Source organism: Erithacus rubecula (assembly GCF_903797595.1).
Source record: "Erithacus rubecula genome assembly, contig: SUPER_Z_unloc_2, whole genome shotgun sequence".
Lineage (NCBI taxonomy): Eukaryota > Metazoa > Chordata > Aves > Passeriformes > Muscicapidae > Erithacus > Erithacus rubecula.
In genome coordinates, this window is record NW_027635860.1 from 3,787,112 (window position 1) to 3,813,993 (window position 26,882).

The 26,882-nt window shown below is 38.8% G+C and overlaps 1 protein-coding gene across 4 annotated transcripts; it reads right to left on the reverse strand.

The window, feature by feature from the left end:
* Positions 1–671: 671 nt before the first annotated feature.
* SECISBP2 (SECIS binding protein 2) lies at positions 672–26,628 on the reverse strand. Of its 4 annotated transcripts, none has more exons than XM_079330981.1 (18): positions 26,544–26,628; positions 25,334–25,431; positions 23,280–23,472; positions 21,157–21,286; positions 20,585–20,739; positions 19,409–19,496; positions 16,152–16,300; positions 15,477–15,635; positions 12,737–12,838; positions 11,311–11,430; positions 10,019–10,151; positions 7,712–7,881; positions 6,788–6,923; positions 6,212–6,341; positions 4,262–4,482; positions 3,405–3,559; positions 2,778–2,979; positions 672–2,041 (listed from the first exon to the last, which is right to left on the reverse strand). In XM_079330981.1, the coding sequence occupies exons 1-18, from the start codon at positions 26,583–26,585 to the stop codon at positions 1,932–1,934; spliced, it is 2,493 nt and encodes an 830-aa protein (XP_079187107.1). In that variant the 5' UTR covers positions 26,586–26,628; the 3' UTR covers positions 672–1,931. The 4 variants fall into 4 exon arrangements, with proteins under 4 accessions (XP_079187107.1, XP_079187106.1, XP_079187105.1 ...); XM_079330980.1 differs by having other exon boundaries at positions 19,415–19,496; positions 25,286–25,431; XM_079330979.1 differs by having other exon boundaries at positions 25,286–25,431.
* Positions 26,629–26,882: the final 254 nt, after the last annotated feature.

The window sequence follows — 26,882 nt, forward strand, 5'->3', positions numbered from 1 at the left end:
TTCTGTGGAGCTGAGTGGGAATATAAAGATAGGGGTCAGGTTTATGCATGCTGTAGCTAAACTCTGCTTGTTTCTGCAGGAAATTACTGCAAGTAGTAAAAAAGTTGCCAAATGTTTTGTTTAGTTTAGTTTTATGGGGGCAAAACGAAAAGAGTGTGTACACTGGTAGTGTACCATTAGTACCCATGGCTCTGACACCTTACAGTAAATTGTTTTAATACCCTCTAAGAACTGGAAGTAAGTCCCTAAGATTGTGAACGACCTAAAATGTCTCTGAACTTATGTTCTTCTGCAGTAAGACAAAATAATAAACATGGTCAAAACCCAAACTTCCTTACCAACTGGTCCGCATTCAATGCAATGACTCGGTTTGGCAGTTCCAGAATTTCAGACGTGTATCCAAGTGCACAGGTACAAATGAAAAAATTACAGCTTACCTTTGCTTCAAGGGTATATGCTGGCTAAAAGCATGTTTTGTCACTGGGACCTTTCACCCCAATTTCCATTTAAGATTAGAGGGAACTAATACAAAAAAGATCATCATCATAACCAGTGCATTTCAGCATAAGGCTGGCTCCCCTTGTCAATGCTCTTTCCCAAAAGTGACACTTCAAGTATCACTAAATTCCCACAAGACGCGCTTATTTAAGTCACAAGCATTCTTTATAGAATCAATATATTGTAACAGATTTTATACAATTTATATTCTACAAAATTGTTTGCATTTCAAAATTATTTAAATTTTTTTATATCAGTTCTATCATCACAAGGCAGCTACGTTCCCAAGTATTGCACTACAAATGTTCAGTATGGTGAAGCGCTTGCAGACACACCTCAGAGGTGCTGAGCAGCACATGACATCTGTATCACTCTCCAGAAAAACTGACACAAGTTACATGTGCATCCCTCCAATTGCTTTCTTTAGGCTTGTCCTCAAAAAACAGTGTTTATATAGGCTACTCCCACTAAGGTGCTCCACCACTATAAGCACATTTTGTTTTCAAAATTTTATTACCTCTAGGATACAAACCTCATTTCTTATAAGATATAAATTTTTTCTATTTAGATACAAACTGAGATTACTCAAAAACTCATAGATGTAAATACCAACACAACCCCAAACTGAAGGAATGAGGAGTCTCAGCAAGGAGAAGGTACAGATAAGCAGGCTAGCACATTTGCTGTCCTGCAATATCCTCTAACTTCAAAGCAGGATGTATTATAAACTACTCTCAGTAGCAACAGAAACATCAAATTTATAAAAAGGCTAAACAGAGCACATTCACTGCAGGAATTTCAGATCCTTGTAGTCTGTGCCATATCCTTTGCACCTGATGAATGATCCCCAAAGAACAACACAGAAGAGCTAACTATGGCCCTCCTTAATTAGTTTAAATCAAGCCACCTGCCCCAAACTAATTTGCTGCTGACTAGAAAAAAATGACATTGATAGCAGCTTGCACTTCTGAGCAGGCTTGTTTAGAAGGAAAATTAAGAACAAACCCACAATCAAACAACAGCTGAAGTTTTTTATACAGGAGTTAAAAATTAAGGGCAACTTCTTAATCTCCTTCTAGCTCAAGGAATCTCTTCCAGAAGAAAATAATTGTCCTATCAGATTCTTCTGGTATATTCTACCCCAAGAAATCAATGGTAGTTCATAAAAGCATTAAAGTATGCCCAACCAGTTCAAGTGGTTTGGGGCTACAAAAATTTGGTGCTGTGATCTGCTATAATAGTCACAGAAACACATGGAATATAAGAACATTAACCAGTGCCTCATGTGCTCCAGTGTATATTTTGCATAAAGGGATTCAGACAGTTTGCTTAGCTGACTTCAGGTATTTCTTTATATTATGTTATTTTGCTACCTTCTTCCTAGGAATCTAACAGAAGAAAAAAATTAAAAGCCCAATAGACCTGGATCTAGATTACTGATGGTCTTCCAAATTCAGTATGGCCATGTCAGCAGTTGCACTCTTTTCCAATGCCATTGCATATGGGTTATATTCTTCTTCTAGTTTTCTCTTCCAGACTTTAACTAGGGAATATTGGAAAAAAAAACAAACAACAAAGAAAAAACAGCAACCAATACATTACCATATAATACTTGAGTAAAAACTTAAAATGAAAAGTCAACCCTGATTCTTTACTTCCCCTTCAAAATAAGTACTGAGATAATGCCTGGCATTTACATTATGCAACATCAGATGACACACAAAAGAATAACTTATGAGTGATGGGGTGCACTGAGCTCCTTGTGTCCAACACCCTACTCAAGCAAGGCTAACCCTGAAGATGGTTCCAACTTTAAAAAATCCTGTAAGTTTTCAAAACTATCTGCAATACATTGCATTGTCTGTTGACTTATGAACAGAGCTGGAGGAAAATGTTTCTAGGAATGAGTGCTTGTGGACAGGAAGGTGCATCTCAAAACAGGCTTCAGTACAGAAGTTAATTCTACCATAGTCACAGAATATGGACATCTACAATTAATCTTAAAAGGATTTTTAAACAAATAGGAATATAATTAAGAGCTCTGTTAAACCTCCTTGAGCAAAGCATTGAGTACTGCCTATCATTTGTAGATTTCAGAGAGGAACTTCCTTTAACATTTTCTCAGCAAAAACTGGCCTCAGATTTATTAAAAAAACGCTCCTTATTTGTCCCCTCCTTACTGATGACTAGAGCAGATGTCATTTGTTTCAGTGAAAATCACAGAATTGATGACCACTATGAACGAAAACAGAAGAAAAACCAAGTCAGTAAATACTTACTGTAATTTGGTACATCCTCATCTGAGTCCTTGGATGGGGTTTTATAAGTTTCTAACAAGCCATTTTTTTCAGATTCAGGAGTTAAGATGGTGGGTTGGGTTTCTGTTAGTCCTGCTTTAGCTTCTTCCTCTAAAGCTGCTATCATATCTTTGTAGGCCTTCCTAGCCTCTGTTGTAAGCTGTACCATTCTATGAAAATGGTCCTATGGCAATATAAAACACTAGTTCAATACACAGTAAGCTTTAATATTTCCTTGAAAATCTAATGAATATTCCTTATTCAGAATGCACAGGTTCACATACAAAAGTTGAGCAGCTTAGCACATATGAAAAACACAGCATTTATAAAAACAGCAGTTCTCTTGAAAAAAAAATCGAGGGGGATAAAGGTGAAGTGGATGTCGGGAAGAGACAGCAAGAGTGATTTTTTTACACAGCGCTGACTGCTTGTACTTCTAAAATCAGTTTTTCATAAAAGCTATGTATATGACCTGTGATGAAGAGTGTAAGTCTGCAAAAGCAAAACAAACAAACCCCACCCTGAAAAATCACAGTATTTTCATCACCTCTTCCAAATAAAAAGTGAAGCTTTTCGGACAAAACCATGAAGTGACTTATTTCAGCTTACCTGAGCCCCATCATAACTGAAGATTCCCACCACACTCACAGGCACTGCTTTGTTCACACAGCGGCCCAGGGCCTTGCGATTCAGGGCAAAAACAAACGGGATGTTCTGCTCACAGGCACAGTCAATAATGTTGTGCAGAGTCTCGTCCAGCCCACCTGGAGCAGACAATACAATCAGGCTGATTGGAGCTAAAGAACCATGGCAAAAACTACCCCAAGATTATGGGTGCATTCTGAAACTACACTTATAGGGAAAAAACCCAGAGATCACAATAGAAGCATTGAATATCCATTTTTAAAGGACAATTGAACAATTTTTTCTTAATTCTTTGTTAGCAGTAATTTTAGTAGCACTAGTAGCACTGCTACTATTCCATATTTTACTATATATGTAGTACAGTCTAACCTAGTAACAAAAAAGACCCAGCTGCTAAGGAATTATTTAAATTATAATAATTACAACGATTACAATAAATTAATGCAAATAATGACAACTTCTAGGAAACTATCACTAGTGATTTATCGCTGCTCCATGTCCTAGAAGAGATTGATACAGTGGGAGACTCCTTGTGATGGCAGAGCCTTTGGATGGCAGAGCTGGACAGTGCAGTTTTTTGTGCAGTAGCATAGCAAATCAGTAACTAAAGAGACCATAATGTCAGGTAACTTCTCCCACCCCAGACAGTCTTGACTCAACCCACAGTTCAGCTGCACAGCAATAAGCAATCTGAGCAAGGAAGGCAACTTTATACGACTGGATTTCAAAGGATACTCAAATAAGTTCTTCCAATAATAATACTGCTGTCAATATACTGAACCTTCTCTTTGCATTTCTTTTATTAAGCAGACTTTTTTTACCCTTTGATTGAATCTTTTCACAGTTAGGAGAGATGATGACACACTTCAGTTTTTTCAGCTTCAGATGTTTCAGAACTTCCCTGAGACCCATAACAAGCCTGCGTTTGATCTTGGCCTTTACTGGGTCTTTCTGGTACAAGCGATCTTGGAAACGAACCAATTCTTTTAAGAGATCTGTCACGCAGCTGTCAACTTCCTTACTGAGTACCTGGCTGCAGTAACTGGAAGAAAGAAGCAATCAAATGGTTAGATTCACCAAAATTACAAATATGTACCATTTAAATATGTAATAAATTAAATATACATTTTAAATTCTATTCTATGTCTTCGTGGTTTTTTTCTGTTTCTACTACAAACACACTTGTTATACACACAAAAACATAAAAGTACTTAGGATTTCTTTTCAGTGTCTAAGAACTTAAGAGGAAGATGTTTTGCTCCTTGTGTTACCTGGCTTCCTAATCAAACTATATTAAAAATACCATACAATAAATCTATTTATCTATATAAATATATATTTTTATCACAAGAAATAGGTATGTGCATATCTCTTTCTATAGAAGCATTCTTCTGAGGTCATTTATTTTGATGTATATAAATCAAAGTAGAGCAACCAACATATGAAATTCTAACTTATTTCTAAGTTCAAGGCTCTGTGTAACAAACATTGAAAACTGGATCACATTCCTCCTCCCTGCATTGGTGTCTGTCATCCTCTTTCACTTACTTGACTATATCTTTGTGTTGTTCATAAGGAAAGAAAACAAAACAATGTAATTCACCCTTCTAGTACACTCTTGGGAAGATCAGAGTTAGAAGTTATTTAACCCACCCCATTTTTACACAAAGAATTTTCCAGTGCAGAAGGGTATCAAAGAGAAAAACTAAAGATATATCAAAGCATTGTCAACAGAAAGAGTTGCCAGTGGCAAATTCACATAAGATAATGTGAATTACACGTGAATAATAAGAAGAGATCACATCTTCTATCCTGAATCTCAGAGATACAATTATTTCCAAATTTTATTTAGGTTACAAGAATTTTTACTTACTATTTACTGTTGGTTTCACTAAATCTTGAAGACAGATCTACTGGGACACTAAAAATCTCAATCTAAAGAAAGCAATCTAAGCTTTGCTGAATGCACTATGTCCTCTACACTGGGTTGTTTCTCACATATTCAACACAAACTGTGCTGTGAGTTGCACAGACACAAATTAAACAATTTTTACTAAAATTAAAAGTTAAATTAAGAGTTAACACCGTTAATGGTTGTATCACTATTAACCATTACTGACATGAACTGCAAAAAAACCACCAGTGGTGAATTTGCTTTATGGGAGGAGAACTAAAAGATAAAACACTGCTTTCCTCAAGAAACTGTTTTAAGCTCTCATGACTGGATCTCTGACCTCTTCACATATAGAAATGACTATGTATTTTTTATAATGAAGTGTGTAGACACATCATCTTGCACATTTAGCTGACAATGTTTGCACACAATAACTTGTAAGTATTACCTTTATTTCTTTGCCCAGCCATAACATGAAAATGTGATTTCTTCACATTTTTGCCATTCGGTCTGGCAGTAGAAAACCAAACTACAACTAAAAATATTATTTAAGAAATAAAGTAGCACACCTTATTTAAGCTGTTACCCTATTATTTAAAATATAGTACTTTAACAGCAGCTTCTTTTCTTCCCTTAGTCTCTAGTAAATTTGTTTTTTATTCCTTCAAGGAACATGCATTTTCAAATGGAATCACAAAACACACTAAGTTTATAATTTCTTTGTGTGTCAGCTTACAGAAAGACTGAAAGAAAATATTTAGAGCCTTCAGTTTAAATTCCAGTCAGTTTTGCAAGAATGCAACTGAATTACCTTGCTTGAAAAACACCATGTTAGTGGTACTGTGCAAAATGCACCATCAATACAATCAATACTTACTCTCTAAAATTCCTGCTGTGGATTTTTGGAAGAGTGGCAGTTAGCTGCTTTGGAGCCACAGAACCTTCTTTGGATTCCTTGATCCCCGTGTGCTCCGGAAACCCTTCACCAACTTGCGCTACCGGAACAGCTACCATGTAAACCAAGATATTTCAATGAAAAGACAGCCCAAAAAGCATTGTGAAGAGATTAATCTGTCAACCATGTATCTAAGAGACACTACTTTAGTATTAGAACTGTGGCAATAGGGAAACAGGTCTAACTTCTTTTTTTCTTTTTAATCTCATAGGATTTTTTTCTAATTTCAAACCTTTTTAATTGCCAGAGATAGGCGGGAACTCTCTTTACAACATATCATAAAACCAACAGGCACAGAAGTGTGGAACAGCAACCAGAATCCCTACTGCTGGCTTTCAGCTTTGGCCCACTTTATGGCCAAGATAAGCCTGGGGTAAATCTCAGAAAACTCTAAGGCTGCAGCCCTCATTTGGCAGTATTTAGTACTTATTTTCTAAAGTACTAAATGTGCTCATATTTCCAGCTACATACTGTATTACAGGTTCTCTCAAAAGATACCTTGACTATCCTGTAGAAGTGTTGCGTTTTCAGTAACATTTCCTGCTGTCTGAGAGATGTTGTCTTCATCTTTTGGTGCTGCTTTCTGTTCTAACAGGTGCTGCTGTTTTTTTTGTTCTCTTTCTTTCAGAATAATCTAAAATATATATCAAAATCAAACCAATTTGATGTCATGCAATTAACAAAGCATTACTCTTACCACATATTTACACAAAAATCATTTCTAAAGAGGTTCAGTACTAACATCTGAAGCTTAAAACTTGGCTATTTGCACATAAAAAGAAGGAAAACTAATTCCTAAATTTACATAGAAAAGGACTTCTACCTTGATTACCAGTGTATGGGTGGAGAAAATATTTACTAGGGATAAACTACAAGGGCAGAGTAAAGTTTAAAAAATCCTCTGTACAGAAGATGTTACAGGAGACAACATGAATGGGCAGAGGGTCAATACAACAGAAACCACCAGCTGGACCTAACACCTGTTACTCCAGAATCAGCTGGAGTTCTGGCTTGGAAGAGCCAGAAACACTAAATACAACTATGTTTGATCCAGTCTCCTCAGTTCCTGAGGTCATCTTTGCCAAACCAAGTAATATTTCTTTGCATGTCTCCCTGTACCAATGATGTGCGGATACTTTTGTACTGGGACTTTATCAGCTGTCAATTGATTCAAGGGAGAAAGTATCTTTTTTGGGAATTTGTATATGACATTTAGCAAGACTACACTTTTCTACCCCTCGCCTCTTTGAAAACAAGCAAAGCTAAAGTGAATTCAGACAAGTGGACACTGAGATGAAGATCTCCATATCAGAGAGCTTAACAGACTCCCAGAGTAATAGATAGTTTTAGTATTAGAGTAATTAGAGTATCCCAGAGTAATATATAGTACAGTTTTAGTATTTAAGGTTAAAAAAAAAGGACCTTTTTAAGAGGTGTTGGTCTCTTGGCTTTAGGTACTTCTCTCTGTTTCCCTTTCTTTACCAAAGGAGCACTGGAATCCAAGGGATTATGAGGCATCTTTCCTTGGTTTAAACGGTGACTTCTTGTGGCGGTAGCAGGGTCTTTAGATAGCAATGGTATGGCACCACCAACTGAGATTTAAGAAGAAATCTGCATCAAACAACTAAAATAAATACCTGAACTAGACTCCACGTGTTAAAATTGTGTTGATGTCAAGAATACTTGCAGGCAATCCTGTATCATTGAACAATGCTATTTTTAAAGGATACACTTCACAAAAGACTACTGTGTTCTCTACTTCTATTATATCCATGGAATCAAGATCTCTGTCCCAAAAGCAGAATTTGACCAAAAACTGCAGTCCAAACTACCTTCAACACCATGCCATGCCAGGTAGGTAAACCTTTAGGAATTTCTATGTTTCATGGTGGTGGCAATTCCTCCTCCCCAGATTCTGTACTGGGTTAAGATAAGCACTGAGTAGCAGTACTCCGGATTTTTTTGTTGTAAATAAACTCAAGCACTTATGCCTACCTTTTTTTACCTTAATGAAATTAATTTGCAAATGGGTCATGAGTAATGCAAAGCTACAGCTAAGTCTCTTTTTTGCTTAACCTGCAAAGCTCGCTGAAGATGCCCACTTTACTTGCATTTTTTCAGAAGGTTTAGAGCACAAAGCTTTAAATGACTGTAAAAATGACTAAGCCTGGATCTTCCACACCATGACCTCATACCAAATAAACTCCTCTCCCTCATTATCAGTAGGAATTGCTGTATCCTTTAGAGCACTTTGTCCAATTTCAGTTACCTGCAATATAAAGCAGTTCACATTAGCAAATCAAAGGAGAGGATGACTTAGCAAGTATCAGTGGAACCAGCTTGACACCTCCCTCTGTGACTCAGGCAACCTCTCTCCCCTAAATAAAGGAAAATACACTGGCAGCTTGTCTTAAGCCATCTTAATTTACTGCTTCCACAGTGTTTATATGCAGATCCTCCCACATCACATGCAGTACTCTTACCATAAAAAGTTTACATCAGAAAACTGCTACACTCTATGTTTCTTTTTTGGCTCTGTATATCAAAGGCAAACTGAGAACACTGCCAAAAATGTGCATCATAGTTGGCTACAAAAATTGAAGCTGCATCTGCAGCAATAAATAAGCACGTACCCTGAAGATACGTATTTCCTTCATGTGTACATCACCATTTCAAGTTCACAGTTTTCATGTTCCTAGACTTGATGATTTTACCAGTATTATCTATCATGTGAAGTAGTAAGTGGAATAAAAACAACTGTCTGTGGTCACACTCCTTTCCATTCTTGTTCACTGCCCTCTTCCTGGTAACAGAGGTCAGCACGATGCCATTTCACAAACTAACTTTGTATTTTGGTACACACCACATCAGTGGTGTACTCAACAAAAAGGTGACACATCAATTTTTTTCCTGCAGCAGACTCAGGCACAGGAAACTTAATATTAGCAAACAGGTATTTTGACCCATACCTTTGTGGCTCACCATCAGTTAAGTATTGTGAGATTATATCTTTTGTGATAAGATCTCTTTCTGAAGGAATTTCTATATAAAAACCTTTGCTGAAATTAGAGAAATTTTACCATCACAGAATGCTAACAAATATTGTAGTTCCTTTTGCAAAACATACTATGGCAGCATAATCAAGATTAAATTTTGACCTATAATGAGAAAGGCAATGAGGTATTTTTTCTGCTTTCTGGTTGTACATTATTGCACAATTAAGATGTATCTCAGAACTCATCCTTTGGCTTCGGCTGCCTGAATCTCATATAACCTCTCTGCTTGAAAAGGAGCTTTTTCAATCAAGCCTCAGCTCCATGATTTCTAGCATTAGAAGATATTAAGAAAGACTTTGTTACCATGTAGCCCCCTCCTACCCATTCAGATTGGAACAGTAACACAAATACTTAGGGGAGAGCAAAAACCTCCACAAACACTGGTATTTCTGCCAAAGCAACACTTCAATCATGCCTTGTATTTATACAAGACACTCTTTCACAAATCAGTGTCCTTAAGATACTTCTTTCCATAATTCTTCCGTCAAACAATTCACACTGCCATGCTCTTTAGATTTCTTTTTTCAAGAATCTTTGTTTTCTCTTGTATCTGGTGAACTGTGCTCTTGCCTGCATAGAGATCATCACAGATCACAAGTCAGACTACATTTAATGTCTGAATACTTAAAAATAGCATAAGGAGAAAGAAAGGAAATATCACATTAACCAATACCTGAAAATACCACAGGTTTAGGAGACTGTTTTGACTTCTCTGTTTGCTGCTTCTGCTCCAAGACTGCAAGCATGCCACCCAAATCCAACTGCACTGGAATTTGACTCTTCTTACCACTGCTCCTGGATGTTTCCTAAATAATTTCAGTACCAGTTAGTAACAACCTCCACTTCAGAATGCAAAGACCATTATTTTTTACAGTGTAAAACAGTCTTCTAACATCTTTATCCACAATACTTCTGATCTTTAATGTCACTCAAATAAACATTATCTTCAAATAAATATGAACTTTTATATCAAAAAATAAAAAAAAAAAACAGAAGTAGATCAGTTAACTTTTAAAAATGCTACCACAACAAAGCATAAAAGCATGTCTTCAATACAGGAAGCCTTTTATGTTGGGGTCCCACTTTGGTCAGACTGCCATCTATCTTTGAAAGAGATAAAAGGCTCATAAAATTTAAAGTTTTCTTAAAAGTATGAAAAGCTGCTGTGATACTTCCAGGGTATGTGACTGCAACACACATAAATCATTATCTCCAGTGTCTCACTATAAAGAGGTCATCATCTCATCATTTTTGCACCACCTCCTCACAAGCACTCATCTTTTTCTCTGCTTTGAAGACACAAACCATGATCCATATTTAATGATGTAGCAAATAAAAAGACTACAAATGAATGATGTGGTGAAGACCATGAACAAATGAACTACCGCAGCAAAACATGAGAAGGAAAAGAATGCCAGATTTGGCACTTTTAGAAGACTTATCCAGGAGAATCAATTCATTGTACTTCCTGTTACAACAGGGTTAAGGACCATGATCTCCTCAGTCCTCAACTGGGATCTCACCTTGGATCAAAGCAGGCCAGAACCTACTCACTAAGACAAAACTACTTCCTGACCTCACTTGTTGCTCTGTATCCCTCTTGCCCCAAGATAAGGGGACCTCCTTGCCTCCCTATTCCATCAGAACCACTTTTAGGAGGTTCCCAGCTCCTTATGACAATCAGTTTGGACTATGCCATTTATGCCATGATCAAGCAGAACATGATATCTGAAACCCACAGATATTAATGAGAAGTTTGTATTTTTCCCTAAATACTCAGTACCAACCCCTGGAGGCTGGTAACTACTACCACTGATTGCTTCTAATCAAGAGCACCATGTCACTTATCTCAAAGCATGAATGCAGGATCCCAGAAGAGCATGGACTCAGTCTTATATTTAAACAGGCTCAATTCTTTTGTCCATTTTGAGTTGTGAACTCCTCTTTGAACATGAATTAACCTACCTGAGCTTTCTTTCTTTCTAATACCGAAGATGAAGCTTGTTTCCCTGACAGTCCATCCACCTTGGGAATTTCATCCAGAGCGGGAAACCGACTATCACAAGGCTCTTCGGAGAGATGGATCTTAGAAATTTAAAGACAGAAGGTGACAGGGAGGAAGAAAAAATATTTTACAACAGGATACATGGGAAAGGATGAAGATGATACTAAATTCAATAGTTTGAATTTAATTTGCCCCTTCTTCAGCACACCTGTGAATGACACCAAGCTAAGTTCAGGAGAGGGATGCCATCCAGAATGATGGATGGCATTCCTGACAGGCTTGAGGGGTGTGCCTGTGTGAAAATCATGAAATTCAACAAGGCTAAGTGCAAGGTGCTGCACCTGCATCAGGTCAGCCCCAGTACCAACAGAGCCTGTGGGATGAACAGATGGAGAACAGCCCTGTGAGAAGGCTTGGGGGTGCTGGTGGGTGAGAGGCTGGAAATCACCCAGCTATGAGCACTCCCAGCACAGAAACCAAACGTGTCCTGGGCTGTGTACAAAAAAGCATGGCCTGTGAACTGAGAGGAGTGATCCTCTCTCTTTACTTTGCTCTTGTGTGCCCCTGCTCTGGAGTAGTGTATACAGTTTTGGAATCCCCAAACTGGGGTTACAGCAGGACCAGAGGAGGAGCACAGAAATGGTCAGAGTGCTGGAACCTCTCTTATGACAAAAGGTGGAGAGAGTTGAGGTTGTTCAGCCTGGAAAAGAGAAGGCTCTTGGAAAACCATACATGGCCTTCTAGAAGGGTGACCATTTATTGGCTGGTATAATCACATTCATGTTTGTTTGTTTTTTTCAAGATTTGGAAGAAAAAACTAGCAAGGCAACTTCATTTTCAAATATGTGTTGCAGGCATATGGACGGCCTAATGACCACATCTCTATGTAAGCTTCGAGGTGTTATATCTCACTCACATCTACAAAACTGAGGGACTGCTTTCATCTGAGCTCCATGTGTGTACAGCAACTTTTTTTATAAAAAATCTTTTTAAAGCAAATGCTGTGCCTTTTGTTAGCCACTCCTCCTTGTCAAAGCTATTTACTGCCTCACACAAAGCAAACAGTGGTTTGGTTTTCTTTCGCTTTGGGTTTTTTTCAAACCACAAAATTCACAGGGAAATAAAGCCAAGGAGCAAAATTTTTGTAGCAAAACTAATTCCAAAGAAACTGAAACGTGCAATTTTACCTTTATTATTTACATTATTTGCTTTGACAGAACAATCACATTTTCAATCCTTGTGACTTATGCTTAGGATTCATTCACATATTGAATGCATTTCCAAAATAATTCCTGAGATTTATTTCACTCATGTAAAAAAAGAAAAACTAAAAAACTTGGATTCTTAATTGACATTTGGCTCACATAACATTGAAAGATTACTTACTTCAGACTGCTTTCTGACTGCAGAAGTAAAGGATGGTTTCTGAGGTCCTACCCTGTTTCTTCTATCAGAAGCAGCTGCCAGATGAGGAAACTCCTCAACATCCTAAACAAATAAACCAGATTTTATAAGAACAATCAAGTTCATATTTTCAAAACTCTTTTTCCTACACTTCAACAATTTTCTCCCTACTTATCAAACATTCATCATAATTTCTTTCACTGTAAAAAGTTTCAGAAGCCAAGGGTAGTGCCACCAGCTATGACAAGTATAACAATGGTTAAATCTTCTATGCAGCAACTAATTTGGGGCTGAAACAGCTTGTAACAGAAATGCTTTCAAAAGCAGCTTGTTATGGTTGTCAGCTGATAGAAATCATTAGAAAGAAGTAGAAGACTTCTAAATGAATGTTCTTCAAATAATTTAAAAGCCTTGCAAACAACTTTCCTCTTCTTCCACTACAGTCTCCAGTTGTGTAATTCTACCTTAAACATGTGAGTGGTGAAGAACAAAACAGGCAGTGTGTACCAGAGTACAGAAATGAACATAGAAATTACTCAAATGATTATGGCTTACACAGAATAGTAAGTTTTATTAGCAGAGGATCATGCAGAATTTGGATTAATCAAGTGCAGACAGGGTGAAGTCTGCCCTATACTCATCACTGTATACCACTGTCTCCACCATAATGACCCAAATCCACCAGCTAAGTTTTTGCTTGTCCTCCCACCTTGAGAGGCCTTTTTAGCTCTGATACAGTACCACTGAACACACCAAGACTTTTCCAGCCTCAAAGGCTTCATTTAAACATCCCAATCTAGAAAGCTCTAGCACAAGAGCTTGATCCACTTCAACCAAATGAAATAATTTTAAAGAAGCCTGCAAGCCACATAGCAATTGCAAGGAGTGAAAAATTCACAAATACACTCTATTCAGTTTAGAAGATTTAAGTAAGTCTGTCCAGTTGCTTCTGAAATGCAAACACATTTCTGACATATGCAACATCCTGTAGCAAACTGAATAATTAAAATGTAGCACTCAGTGTGAGGTTACACCTCCCTGTATTTGTTCTTATCATCTGTAAGAACATCAAACACTAGGAAAAAGGTCAAGTAATTTCCTTTTTATCTTCTTGCAACTGCTATATTCCCATTTAACCATCTCTTTTACATACTGAGAAGTGCTAACTTTGTTCAGTCTTGCCTGCCACAGAAATTGCTTCATGCCTTTGAATATTTCTGGAGCCATAAGAAAACAAAATCCACACTATTTTTAGATCAGATGTGCCCTGAAATTCTGTATTGTCATAATCCATTTTCCTAGTAGTTCCCTGCACTGTTTACATGTCTGACCAGTTCCACAAACACTGACCTGATTATTAATAGTAGCTTCAATATTTAATTAAAGGAAGATATCGAGGTCAGGACCTACCAGTGTGTATGAAAAGGCAGCAGTGGTTTGCTCCATATGTATCCATTTCCACTTATTAGCAGTGTCAGTGTCTATAAATGACTGACCTGTATAAAACTAGCAAGCAATCCAATATACTACTCTGTTGAGCTGGTGCCCAAAACAGAACCTTCTTAAACCTCCTGGGTGCCCAGAAGATCCATGTGTGTCATCTCCTCATGGTTAACTATTTCAAGAGCATCACACAAGCACCCACCCATTTTTAAACTAATGAGGACACAAGCTTTCCCAACAAACTAGGAGGGTCAGAAAGCTTTTCTCCACTGCCACAAGGGATGCTGCATCCACATCACAGTTTTCAGTGCAACGTGCATGTCTTGTTCCACGGTTCTATGTAATTTTTTTCAAATTCTGACTTCAATAGTTCCATTATTATTCTGTTAATTTCCATGACTTCTGCCATTTTCTTTAAGTTTGGACAATGTCCATTCATAGCAAACAGCCTTTATGGTAGCATATACCAAAAAAAGGATGTGGTCCTGAATAAAAGAATTAGCAGATCTTTGATTTTACCCATAACTCGCTAACAAAGAGATCTGCTAACAGTCGTTTCTCACGCCACACCTGGACAAGGAACCACACAAAACCATGTAGACAGCTCTGCTTCATGTTCCACATTAAAAAGTACAGAACAGAAGCCAGCCAGGAAAGTTTCTTTATGCTGTCACTTCAGAGACTGAGTATTATGTACACTAGATCAAATGTGCAAATCAACACGTGCACATACTGTACAACATTAGGCCTTCAACAAAGCACTGTTCAACCACATGCCACACAGCACCTCTCCTCTAATGTGGGACAGGCTCATGCCTTTGCAATACTGATACACAGAAGTATCCACATACTAATATTCATACTACAGTTACATGAATTTGGAAGGAAACTGAAATTAAAAATCAGAAATGTAAGCACTGTCAACTGTGTTACACAAAAATTGCTTCTAGCTGTGACACAACTAGAACTCTAACACTGTACTACAATCTTTAAAACCACAGGACATTGCAGCACCCAGTACATTGCCCAGACCTCAAGCAACAGTTGCTACAGAGTATTTCTAATTTAGGAAATTGTGCTCTCCAAATGTGGTAATTTAAAAACTACAACATTTTCCTACCAGTAACCTTTGATAAACATCTCAATTGAAAAGAAACTGTATCAACATCCTCCAGAAACAGGATATGAACTTAAATTTGTACAAAACTGTGTTAACATTTAGCCTTCTAGTACACTCATAACACTTAAAGGAACAGCAATAAAAACTTCTTCAGTTTACCTCAATCTTTGGTGGTTCCTGCATTATGTTAGATTCACTTTGAGGCCTTTCTGCATCAGTGGGTGACTTTAGTTTTTTCTTCTTTTTCTTCTTTTTTTTCTTCTTTTCTGACTCTTCTTCAGGCTCAGTTTCACTTGCAATATTTTTTGTTTCTGACTGCTGCAAAAGACCATGAGGCATGACCTTTAAAAGCTAATCTTTTTCAGTATCACCTACCAAAATATACACAAGTGATTTGCCTTACACTCCTAAAGGATATCTTAATGTCCCAGCCTGGATTGGTTAAGTGGACAAGGAAAATTCAGTATCTCTTAGAAATTCACAACTACAGCAAGAATTCTTCAGTTGCAACATACTGCACTGTTACCAGAATGTAACTGGGATTACTGGGATTTAATTAGGAAATATTAAGCCACATAAGGCAAGAGTTCCATGTTTCATGTCTCATTCTGAGGGTCAGGAATTTAAAAAAAATCCAGTCTCAAAGCTGAAAGTTGTTATTCCTGGACTAGCACTGTCTTTTTGCTATCCTGTGGTTCTTTTCTATGACAAGAAAAATTCTAGTAAGAACAAGCTGACTTCATACAATCTCTCAATAGAGAGCCCAGGGAAAAATTGGCAATAGACACAAACACAGTGACAGGTATTAACTGAGAGCAGAAAATTCTCAAGTACCTTTGGTTCACTCGCCTGCTTCTCTTTGCCTCTGGAAAGACCTTCAGATGCTGGTGATGAAACAATTTTCTTTGGGGGCTGTGAAAGTACCACGGCCCAAGACACATGTGGCTGAGCAGAGCCATCTGCAGGTGCTTCAGTAAATGACACTGGGAAAAAAGTAAAGATGTTTAGATAGTCTAAATAGATTTCCCAGAAAAAACTATTGGCAATTAATTAGTCAAGGCCAAGTAAACAAAGCAGAGTCCTTCTGAGGGAGGACTGGAATAAAATACACATTTTATTTCTCCAGCAATCTTTCCTGAATTTTATCTATTCCATATACTGCCCAACACTATATATCTAAACACAATTAACTGATATTTGGAAATCTCTACTGTATTCATAATAACTCCATACTCCCATGCTCAACTTCAAAATACTGAAAATTCTATGTTTATATTCAAAATTTCTTTAATATTTCTCCTAGAATTCAAGCAGCTTTAATGCACAAGGCTGACTCAGTACTTTTTACTTTCTGAAAGTGTTAGGGGAATACGCAGAAGCTGAAATACTTCCCAGTGTGCCTCATCATACAAGAATGCCACTCACTACCACTGAGGAGTATCAGTGTTTTGAAAGACATTTTGAAAGACATAATTAATTTTGCAAATATTCCTAACACGATGCAAATATAGAACACAATCTAGATTTTTCTTAAGAATGAGAAAAGCTTCCCTTCAACAATGAAATAGCATAATGGGTATAGATGGCTGAACTTTGATAGCAGGGGGAGTTTGCAGTAGCTGCTGTGAAGAGACAGACGTGGCCAGCCCCAGCCAGCTCCAACACAGAACCACGGCCTCCCCCAGCTGGGCCCATCCGCTGACGGTGCTTATCTTTAGAAAGAGTGAAAAACACATGCAGGAGCTCTAAGCTGGAATGATAAGAAAAACTGTGAATGCAGCAGCCCAGCAGACACCAAGTTCAGTGCAGAAGGAGTGGGAGGAGGTGCTCAGGCACCGGAGCAGATGTTCCTCCATGGTGAGGCAGCTGTGCCCCTGCAGAGAAAGATATGGCAGAGTGGCTCTGTTTCTCTCTGCTACTCAGGGCAGGGAGGAGGTATTAGGAAGAAGAGAGCGTTGGAGGAAAGTGGCTTTGATTTTGCTTTTGCTTCTGATCATCTGACCATATTTTAATTGTCAATAAACTCTTTTGCCTGGCAAGCAAGCAAGCAATCTCCCTGTCCTTATTTTGGTTCACAAGCCTTTTTATCTTATTTTCTTCTTCTGTCCTGTGGAGGAGGGAGAGCCAGAGAAGAGCTGTGTGGGAGTCTGACTGCCTGCTACAGTCAACCCTGAAACTGCTACTTTTTTCTCAGGGATAGGAATTGACAATAGCATTTAATCAAAATGCCCCATTATCAGACGACTCTAGAAGCTCCGGAATTACTTTATCTTTAAAAGGCCTTGAAGGCATTTCAGCAGATTAACCGTCCTTTCTGAATCCTTACTGGGATCCTAAGTGAATTTACTGGGAAGACAAGGACCAAACTTTTCAGACTGGTGCATGTCTGCATATGTATAGAAATCCATGGTGAGACACTCAGACAATTCAATCTTAATGTATCTGATGCCTACAAGGCAGAGTCCTGATGAACCAAACTCTTTTCACATGGAAACTAGACATGGGATAGCTTGTGACAATTAAAAAAAAAAAAAAGCTCTTCATCTTCACAGCCAGACAACAGGTAACAAAAAAAAAAAAGCCTAAAGCCCCTTCCCCCCTGACAAATTCCTAAACAAAATGAACAAACATGAACAAAGAAAAAAAAAAAGGGAAGTGTTTTAGCATAATGGTTCTCTTAACAGAAAGAACATAGGACACTGAAAAAAATTTAGGTACATACTAAACTCTGGGGTGTCAGCTATTTAAAACAAATTGCATATAAAGACTAATCAAGTATCTGTCTCTCATTCGTTCTTGGAAAAAATCTGCGTATGACTCAACAGACTTCCAACAACCAATACATGTTCCCTTTCTCACCTGAAACAACATGAGAAGCAACTACAGAAATATTTTCCCTTGAGTATCAATAACACAACAAAATGAGACTCAATACTGGAGTCAGTTTTCTTTACTTTCCCCTGTTCTCAGTATTTGGGCCAGTACTGTATAAGTCTGTATAACAAGTCAAGTCAACAAGTTCACAGATGACACCAAACCAGGCAGGAGTGTTATCTCTTGGAAGGCAGGAAGGCTCTGCAGAGGGATCTGGAGAGGCTGGACTGATGGGCAGAGCCTAATTGCATGAGGTTCAGCAAGCTGAAATGATAGGTTCTATCCTTCAGATTCTCTTAACAACCTCATATGGTGCCACAGACTTAGGGCAGAGCAGCAAGAAAGCTGCCCAGAGGAAAAGAACAGAGGGATGCTGGTGAACAGCAGCTGCATTGAGCCACAGTGCATCCAGGTGGGCAAGAAGGCCAAAGGCATCCTGGCCTGTATCAGCAATGGTGTGGCCAGCAGGAGCAGGGCAGGGATTGTCTCCATGCACTCAGTACTGGTAAGGCCACACCTTGAATGCATCCAGCTCTGGGCACCTCAGTTCAAAAAGGACATTGAGGTGCTGGAGCAGGGAAGGGAAACAGAGCTGGTGAAGGGTCTGGTGCACAGGTCCTGTGAGGAGAGGCTGAGGGAGCTGAGGATGTTCAGCCTGGAGAAAAGGAGCTCTTATCACTACAGCTCCCTGAAAGGAGCATGTACCACCAACCAGGTGGGGGTTGTTTCTTCTCCCAGGTAACAAGAGACAGGACAAGGGAAAATGGCCCCAGGGCAGTTTTAGATTGGACATCAGGAAAGTTTTTTTTTCACAAAAAGCGTTGTCAACACTGGATGGGCAGCCCAGTGTAGTACTTGATTCACTGTTCCTGGAGATATTTAAAACATATGGACACTTGGCACTTAAGCACATGGTTTAGTGGTGGACTTGGCAGTGTTAGGGTTATGAACTCATACAAACTAAATAATTCTTCAATTCTAAAATCCCAGCTGATATAATATATGAGCAAGAACGAGCAACAAGTGGTCACCTCATTTGAAAGAAAGTGATACAGAGTTAGTGACACAGGGCTTTTTTCTCTTATAGTGAGCTTGCTCTGAAATTCTTTTTTTACTTTACATATCAACATCTCCCCATAAAACCTTAATTTTCCAAACTAAACTGCTGAGATACAAGCAATATGTTTCAGGCAAAAATTTTTGTTTGGAGAACTTACCCCTACCATCAAATGAAGAGGGAATTGAATTGGCTCCTGCTTCATCTGAAGCTCTTGGTGAAGCTTTCCTTTTTGCAGAAGTATCTTCCTGCAAAACAGATGGTCAGGTATCACATAATGATTCAAATCACTAGCCTGAGAACAGCTAAACACAAGAAACCACCATAAACGAAAAAATCCTCAACTCATCTACAGATAAGGGCATAGGGACCTTTATAGCCTTTTTCTTGTTTGTCATAGTGGAACCATGATTTCAGCCTATGGTACTACAAAATTTGAGCAGGTGTGTCTTCACTGGTGTATAGACTAGATTATGCTTTCTTATGTTTTACAAAAGCAACAAAACAATCCTCTTAGAAAATATTTTGATATTTCATGTATGCTAGAAATAAATTCTATCATCCAACTCAAACAAGTAATTGAAAATGGCACTCAAGGGTTAGCAGAAAGATCTTTTTTCATTACAGTTTTCCACTCAGAAGCATCAGAAATACTACTGTGTTTGGATCCTTCAGAATTATTAATCATTAATCATTACTGAAAACTTTGATTCAATGTATGTGATACACTGCTGAATACTTCACTGTTTTATTTACTAACAAACAGGGAGAAAAAGAAATAATGTTCAACAATATTTTTTTCTCCTTCTGGAATTCAGTTTCCTATTTTTAACCTTTAGCAGAAAGCAATTAAGTACAACAATGCAAACTTTTTTTTTTTTTAATGTACTGAAACTTGGATAAGTGACTGCTTACTTATTATTTCCAAGTGAAAGAGAAAACAGTAAGCAGCCAAGTACAGGAACATATGTGGTCTCTACAGGCAACCAAGACCACACCACTACATATTTACATTCTGGTGATACCTGGCTTTCTCCTATCTATAGTCAGCACAGACAAGAAAAGAACAGCAAGAAAGAGTAGGAGACAGAAAGCACTGACACCACCACCTAGAAGAGCCCTAAAAGCACTGAACCTCCTTGCCCACAAGGCACGTAAATATGTCTTAAACTGTCATACTGAATGCAAAGTACTTGTATTAATAAGGCTTGTACTCTGGACAAATTTTATTTTTATGAGTTCTGCAACACGGGTTACCATGAGTTATCCTTGGTGTTCAGTGGAAGAGACACGTGAGGTTGACCAAGGACTTAGTGTTACTTTGCACCAAACTTACTGGTGTACTTTTATGGTGTACATTCAGTATCTCACTGCTTCCCAAACTCTGTGACTTGTGGAAATCCAGAACACTAGCTTCAAATGTGGGTACAGGGCGAGACTCTGGTTTTGGAGCTTCAGTTGACTTCTTCTTGGTAGTTTTACTGAACCTGTCTAAATAAAGCATGTAAAGACTAAATGATAAAACTTGCTTGTGATCACTTCTATTTCAATTTCATTTTTATAGCACACCAGTTAACACAACTACAGCAATTGTCACGAGGACTGTTGCTATGCACAGCTCATATTAAATAAAAAAGTTAGCAATTATAATCAACATGCAAACACAACACTGACTTGAACAAGCAATTATAAATTCAAATGCTCGTTTTAGAAATTCTTTATATCAGTTTACATTAATTTGTTCAATCAGGAAAAGATAGGTCACCATTCTTTCCCAACAGAGTCATATAGAAAGGTACCTTTTTCCTTAACTGTTCTAGATTTAAAAACACAGTCACAAACTGCACTATATTGCACAGACACCCATTCCACATCTATTTCATGTATCTATAACCAACATGTTTGTACCTGGCTTCACGGAATCTCTGCTGCATGCTGAAGCCTGGAATGAAGTCCTGTTCACAATTCTGACAGAAGCTTCACCTCCATCATGCCTTTTCTTGTCCAGTTTTTTCTCACCTTCTTTTGATCTCCTCTGCTGCAAGTATTTGTGACATATTTAACAAGTTTTACTGAAACTTTGTAAAGTTAGCAAGTCTGCCATGACTTACAGTTAACTACCTCTGTATCTGGAGTTTGTTCATGAAGTTATTACAAAACAGTTAGTACATAATAACCACAAATAACCAATAAAAATAGGAGTAGCCATTTAGAGATACGCTATTCAATTTCATCTACCTTGTTCCCAGTGCCATTTTTAGCATATATTAGAGCCCAAGTAAGATGGATATATACATATGCTTCTAGACAACAGCATTTTTGCAATCTAATTAATCAGACCTTTTCCAATAATTTAAAATTGTTTGGTATTAAATCATCCAGTCTGATTTTCTAACACAAAGTTTATTCTAGAACAGGGCTAAAATCTTAAAAGCATGCCATCTTTTGACTAAAATTACATATCATGGGCAAACTGTGTAAGACCGACGTCACACCATCCAAAAGACTTGAATAATGAGAGAAGACACGCCTACACAATCCCTGTAAAGGACACACACTCACCCATACTGCACAGCCAGGAAAATCTTATGGTCCTTCCATGAAACACAGTTTGGTAGAGCTGAGCTTAGGAATCAGCAAGCAAGAAGCAAGCACCAGGTTTGCATCTATGCAAACTATACTATGCCAGCCTAGACGAATGGCTTAAGTCTGATCATTCAAAGTATATTTGGCAGCAAAACTGCTTTCTCAGGTGGAAGGACAAGGCATTTCTTGATCTCCAAAGGCAAACGTTAAAGTGTTAGGATGTGATCAAATTAATGCAAAGTTACAGAGATCAATCACTTCTCTTAAGTTCACAAAAAAAAAATATCACAGAGAAAAAAGACAAAAAGACTATGAAACAGTACAAGGCCCCTATAAAGATCAAAGAAGCTTAACTAAGTTTTCTTATTACATCACTAGTGCTAATGCTGAGCTCATCCTTTCCCCAGACTGCTTCAGAACATAATCCTCCTCTCAGTAAGGAAACAGATAATTTTATGTGTCTAGACCTTTTACCTTTGTACCTTATGTCTAGTAATGCATGTTTAGGACCTACTCTTACAACTCCTCTACAGGCTTGACCACAGTGAAGTTACCAGGTCTCTGCCTAGTGAGTAAGGTCCACCAGAAGGATGTGACTGCAGAACAGACCAGATGAAACTGCTGGATACAAAAAAGCAGCCGCACAAATCTAAGAAACACAATATCTAACCACAGAAGAAAATGAGTTTATAATACATTAGGGTTTTTTCCCTTTTATATTTTGAGAGGTTTGCCTATTTTTTATTGGAAAATATTTTGCCAGTTTCAGGAAATGTATCCCCAAACAGACACACACAAAAATGACTGAAGATGTCTACTGAACATGTACTGAACTGTCTACTGAAGTTTTACTTCTCACTGAAAAAGACTACATTGCTAACACGAACCTTTCTTCCCTCTTTCCAGTAGCACAAGTTCCTCCTTTCTTGTGGACTGTCTTCAACCTGTAGCAAGTCTTGGAAATCCTTCAGCAACAGAAGTGGTCTTATCATTTATCAGCCAAACAGGTGATTACAGACACCAAGTCTGTCTTAAGTCAGGCTAATGGAAGCTGCCACTGGGCTTAAAAAAAACTCTTCTCCCTCCCCCCAAGCCCAAAGAATGAAAAAAGAAGGCATAGCTCACAAATGAATCCTCTTCCCCACCCACCCCTCCCCACCCCACACTTTTGCTTCTGAGAAAAAAAAAAAAATAAAAAAAATTCCCCCTATGTTCCAAAAATGCTGCTTGAAAATTTGTATTAATCTGACATGTAGAATTCCATGAACTTTTCTGTATTCTGAAGCTAGGCACACTATACTACCATCCTTTTTAAATGTCATTCACGATCACTACAAGAAGAAAGAGTGATGATTCATTTTAAAAGTATGAACCAAACATTTATAAAGATTGATTTAAAGCAAGAATTTAATATTAATTTTTAAAAAAACCACAAATTTGCTCACCTTTGAAAGACTCTTACTTTCTTGTCTGACTGGATATGTTTGCTCAGCAGATTCACTGACTATTCCTGAACCATTAGAGTGTGTTGAGTTGTTAGACTGACACTGTGAGCCAGCTACTGGATACACATTTGCAACACCACCAGGTGAGTAAGAGCAGTTGGAGTATTCTCGGAAGGCAGGATCTCCCAGAACACTATGTGATGGATATTGAGAAAGAAATGAAAGTCATCCTGCAGCAAGTCTTCAGAACCTATCTATTGCCTAGACAAACATAATCCTTATCTAAAGAATTTGTTTAACAAAAAAGTTCTATTTCAAAAGAAAACTATTCCATACTCACTGACAGACTTCTTATAAAAACAATTAATTTTGTTTTGGGAAAACATGTAATTAAGCAAATATCTTAAAACACACATGCTATCCATTTCCAAGTTTCAAAGCTAGGCTGTTTTGCAGTTACAGTTCTCATGCCTTTTTTAAGGTTACTAAGATTCTTCATGCTTATTTTCAGTAAGGTTGTTCTTGTGAAACAAACCAAAAGCACAGTGTAAGGACATGACATGCATCACATACTTGACTGTGAAAAAACAAACATTAAAACCCATCTTGAAATGACAATAACAAAGTGGTAGTATAACATTTTATGGAGCATAAAGCACATATGAAATACAATGTAGAATTATAAAATAATAATTCACTGACCTGCATGTAACCATCACAATTTATGAAAACACAACATGTCTGGGGCAAGCCTCTTTCCTTCATATGTATGCTAAAAAATTCCCTTTCAATTTCCTCCTACACTTGGTACAGAAAATTATATTGAGCCCAGATTTGATTGGGGAGAATAGAAATCTGTCAGCTTCAGAAAGTTGCACTCAGTTCTTATAGATGTCCTCCATGAAGCTGCCAACCTCAGAATTTTGTGATAATGACAGAGAAACATTCCCATCTGTACTAGAGATGTCAGATAACACACTTCATACATACTAATAGAATGCAGACAAAACAATGCTCCTGATCAGTTTACACACAAAGAAAGAATCTATCAAATGAAACTCAAATATAGCTATGTCTCAGTACCAACAAGGCAAAACACTCATTAGAAGACTACTATTGTCTGGGCTGGGTTTTTTTCTAATAGCAATTGATTTAATGCTAGTGCCGTGGGCTTTCTCTGATGCACAGAACAGGCTGTACTCACCTCAGTGTTGCATTTCTAGTTCAAATGAAAGAAGGTTGAAAATACTAAGATTTTCTGTAGGATAAAATGATGGCCTACAATGATTGTGCCCACTAATCCTTTGAATTTTTAAAGAAACACCAATAATTTTGCAGTAAGTGTACATTCAATCCAATGCTTAGGGTCCTGAGAAGCAATGAGAGAACTATGTAACATCATTAGAGTCTTACAAGACTCAGCTACTCCCTACCCTTCTATGTAGGCTTTAGTCTAGTTAGCTCTGAGTTAAAAAATACTTCTAAAAGTCTACCACAAATACCATTCCTGGGCTCCAACAGAAAATCCCCAAAACCTGTAGCATTTTGAGTAAAACTGCTTTTCTGGAGATGCACAGGTTGTGGAGAGGAGCCCCAGGAGAGGCCTCCTATACTAAATATTTTACAGGATGAGAAACTCTCTTGAAGGTTTATCTTTTTCCTTGTGTACAACTACATGTACTTCAGCCTGGCTGCAACACAACCATTTTTTCATCCAAGGACTGGATTCAGCTCCTTCCAAAATACACAAAAACCAGACCAATTGTTATAGACCACCAAATCCTTAATGCTCTCTAACACTATGGGCCCTTGTAGCAAAAGACAAGGTACCTAGTACACACCCAGAAAACATAAATGTAAAAAACTAAATTACGAAGATAATGCAGAAGCATTCCTAAAGCTGCATTAGTAATGTATTGGAACCTTGACTTTTATAAAGAGTACTCAACGTCCAAAACCAGAAGGTTAAAATCCCCCAAGAAATAAGATTCAGAAAATATACATACTTATCCAAAGATGGTTCCTGAACAAATGGGTAGCATGTAGTTAAGTACCTAGGAAAGACACATGCTTCTGAGGGTTCTGACCATGCCACAGTTACCGCCGCATGCTTGGGAACAAATGGTTTGACCTCTGCTGACAACTTGATGCCCTGAGAAACAAAACGTTTTTTGGCTACATGCATTTGGAGATTAATGTTATTAAGTGAAAAACACCCAGTCTCGTGAGCTTAACTGTCACTGGAAAGTGTTAGTTTACTCTCCTAACAAAACATGCAAAACAACAAAGCTCACCAAAAGAAAATGGAGAAATAAAGTGAAAACAAAACCAAGGAATTCGAAGAAACATCTGACTGCTCTGTAAAGTCACTTAATACCCTCATTTATCACGAAACGCTCACAAAGGTGTTATGCAAAGGACAGAAGCTTGCTTAAAACAAGATGCAGTAAATGCAAATAAAAATGTTACTTCATATTTGAATAGTACAAACTAAAATTCACAAATACGCTAGCACTACTCTTAATCCAACTCTGAAAGTATGTAACAGTAATGATTTTGTGCATATCTGTATTTTAAGGCAGTCTGTCTGAAATGAACACCTCATTTTATGGCCTTCTTGTGTCTAGGACAATACAAATTTATTAAGACGAGTTTTCCATTTGTTCTGAATCACCATCGACTTAAACTGAATATGTATATATGGAATGAGACTCGAAGTTACTGCCATGTCATCAAAACACGGAGGAAACAACGGTGACTGCAGCGTGACAGCGAGAACCCCGAACCTGACTGGGTGACAGGTCCCCGTGTGTAACACTGCCACTGTTGGTTAAAACCCGGGCACCCAGCCTTGCAACGCCTGGGATGTCCGCCTGTCCTTCCGCAGACCCTCCGCTCGGAACGAGAAAAGGTTTCCACACTTGAGCTCACTGGAAGTTAATGGCCGGAGTTCCCCATCCCCAAGCGGTGGGAAGCGACTCGATGTGCTCCAACCTGAGCGATCCGCCCCCACCCCGGTTTTGACCTTTCAGAAGGACTCTTCCCCCAGTCCTGAACCAAAGGCTGATCCAAGGAGCGGTGGGAGTCACCCTGCCCGGGAAAGTGCATGGGCAGCTCGGCCCGAGCTGGCGAGCGGCCCCGGGGCGGGGAGCGGCACCGAGGCGCGGCCCGAGGCAGCGCCGCAGGCGGCTCCCGGAGAGAGACTCCGCGCCGGTAAGAGCCGGGGAGGGGGCAGGGGACTGCAGGTGCTGCGGCCGCCCTTACCTCGCCGCCGCGGCCCGAGCGCGGCCGCCGCTCGGCAGACATGGCGCGGGGGGCGCGGCCCCGCTGCCGCCGCCCGGCCCGGCGCGCGGCGATGACGCCGTGGCCCCGCCCCGCCCCCGCGCGCGCGGCCGCGGCAGCTCCCGGCGGCGCCAGCGGCCCGGGCGATCCCGGCCCGGGGAAGGGACACGGAGCGAGCGCAGCGTGCGCCAGCGACAGACACCCGGGAGCCCGCGGGTCACCTCCTGCGGGAAGCGTCACTGAAGCGAGCTCCGCAAGAGTCTTAGGGAAGCTGCTTGCTTCAGACTTGGACAGTCCTGGTATAGACCCGCACAGACATCC